This window comes from Musca vetustissima, unplaced genomic scaffold, assembly GCF_032173495.1.
Source record: "Musca vetustissima isolate MV318-11 ecotype Yass unplaced genomic scaffold, APGP_CSIRO_Mvet_v1 utg6038, whole genome shotgun sequence".
Taxonomy (NCBI): domain Eukaryota; kingdom Metazoa; phylum Arthropoda; class Insecta; order Diptera; family Muscidae; genus Musca; species Musca vetustissima.
This window is the reverse complement of record NW_026880962.1, coordinates 105066-107022: the sequence shown is the minus strand read 5'-3', so window position 1 is coordinate 107022 and position 1957 is coordinate 105066. Positions and strand designations below refer to the sequence as shown.

Here is a 1957-nt window from a genome sequence, read left to right as displayed (position 1 = left end):
GTTTGATGGATTTAATGAATTGAAATAATTCTAAAAAATGAGTACTGAGCGGCAAAGCAAAAGCATAAACGTCTTCATCCTATGAATACGACAATGTTTAATTAATACAAACAAAAAAACCTAAAACACACAATTAAGCTATAATACGTCAGTTTACGTTAGCACCTCGTACAACAGGGTCCGCAAAGGATTTTCACGATAACAATCAAAGGATAACAAACAAATGGGACGACGTGTCGTACGAAATGAGTGGGTAAACTACAGCTGTTGTATTGTGGGGAGGTGATTCAAACGCCAACCACCCGGTTGGGTGGTGAGCATTTAAACATGGTCCCACAATAGAATAGCTGATTGTTTTTTCTTTTTGGGTTGATGTGGAGTTATGAGGTTCTTGGTTTAATCGATGTTCAATTGTCTGAAGGTGCCCTCCATGCCGAAGAGATCATCACTGGTCTTGGGTGAGCCGGGACGTAGAGATTCGTTGGCTTTCTTGGTTTCCTGTTCCTTGAACCAGGGAGTGTATTCGGCCAACTTGGCCTTCCATTGGCTGATCAAATCGTTAATTTTACCAGCTTTGCCACCATATTCTTCGGGCAAGAGATCCTTTGGCACACTCTTGTAAAGGCTTTCCAAATCGGGATGGAAGTGGACACGGCTGATGAGCTTCTCCTTGACGAAGGGCTTGACAAACTTGAAGATGGTATCTACCAGGGGTGAGGTATTGAAGACATGGACTTCCTTGACCTTGACGGGATAGGCTTCTTGGACACAAATCAAGAATTTCTTAATGACGGTAGGCGAGAATTTGGCAAAATGAGAGGCGGTGGCGACGGCAGCATCCAAAACGAAGATATCACCGGCAATGCCGACATTCTCTTCGGCCAGACGGATATCGCCCAACATAAGAGTGACCTTCATGGCATCGTTGACTTGGCTGGCTTGGAAATCACAATCAACACCGCGAATGAAAGTGATGCGGCGACCATTGGGTGTCAGACCGGGCAATGTGATGATTTGTCTAAAATAGGGGGAAATGTACAATTAAATTGCGGTTCTAGGGGCTTGGGTGTTTGCCCAACTTACGCATAATCCAAGACCATGTTCAATTCTTCACGGGCAATATCACGTTCACTAAAGAATTCTGGGATGGCATTACGCATGGTATAGTACATGTCCAACTTCTTCTTGACCTTTTCCAAACTGAATTTGCAGCCACGCAAGAAAGTGGTTAGACGCACATCATCCATATCCTTGGGCAAATGGGGTTGGGTGTCGAGCCATTCACGGAGCAATTTAATGTCGCGTTCAATTTCTTCTTTGTTTTCGGGTTCACGCAATTCTTCGCGAATGCTGACGCGTTGTTCGGGAGTGGGTTGGACGAGCATCATCTAGAGGTGATAAGAAAGTAGAAAAATGGGGATTTAGTAAAAATTTAAGTACTGCGACACAAAGGGAATTGAATGTGAGATTTCAGAGCTAAATGAGAGACGTTGGACCTTTTGAATGAATGAACGAAATAAGTACATTTCGTTGAGTGCGTTCTTATTTCGCATTGTGAGAAAAACATGTGAGCATTGGAGATGTGTGGTTGGTGAAATAAACCGCAGCTTATTATTATTATTATTACGAGAACATTGTCGTATTTGAGACTTTTTGAGGTACATTTCCCCTTTATGACCAGCAATTACCCGGTTATTCCAAAAACGTCATACCAAATTAATCTGCATCGATATCAGGTTTTACAAAGTGATTGATTTCAATATTAAAATCTCCCAAACAATTACAAAATTGAACTAATTCATGACATTATTTGGTCGCACTGCGCACACACATCATTGAAACAAATTGCCTTTTGGGAAAAAATTATAATTGTGTGAAATTAGCATTTAATGGCATTAAATCAATTACGTATTTGCCTACCAAACGTCAGTGTTTGGCCTGGTCTAAACGATATTGA

General features: G+C 41.6%; 1 protein-coding gene across 1 annotated transcript; it reads right to left on the bottom strand.

Moving 5' to 3' along the window:
• Positions 1–367: 367 nt before the first annotated feature.
• Positions 368–1403, bottom strand: LOC133326969 (alpha-tocopherol transfer protein-like). Its single transcript, XM_061535579.1, has 2 exons — positions 1084–1403; positions 368–1018 (listed from the first exon to the last, which is right to left on the bottom strand). The coding sequence occupies exons 1-2, from the start codon at positions 1386–1388 to the stop codon at positions 397–399; spliced, it is 927 nt and encodes a 308-aa protein (XP_061391563.1). The 5' UTR covers positions 1389–1403; the 3' UTR covers positions 368–396.
• Positions 1404–1957: the final 554 nt, after the last annotated feature.

Coding starts and splice junctions, on each gene's coding strand:
- LOC133326969 (XM_061535579.1), bottom strand. CDS start 1,388: ATGATGCTCGTCCAACCCACTCCCGAACAACGCGTCAGCATTCGCGAA. Junction 1,019..1,083: donor AACATGGTCTTGGATTATGC/GTAAGTTGGGCA, acceptor CCCCTATTTTAG/ACAAATCATCACATTGCCCG.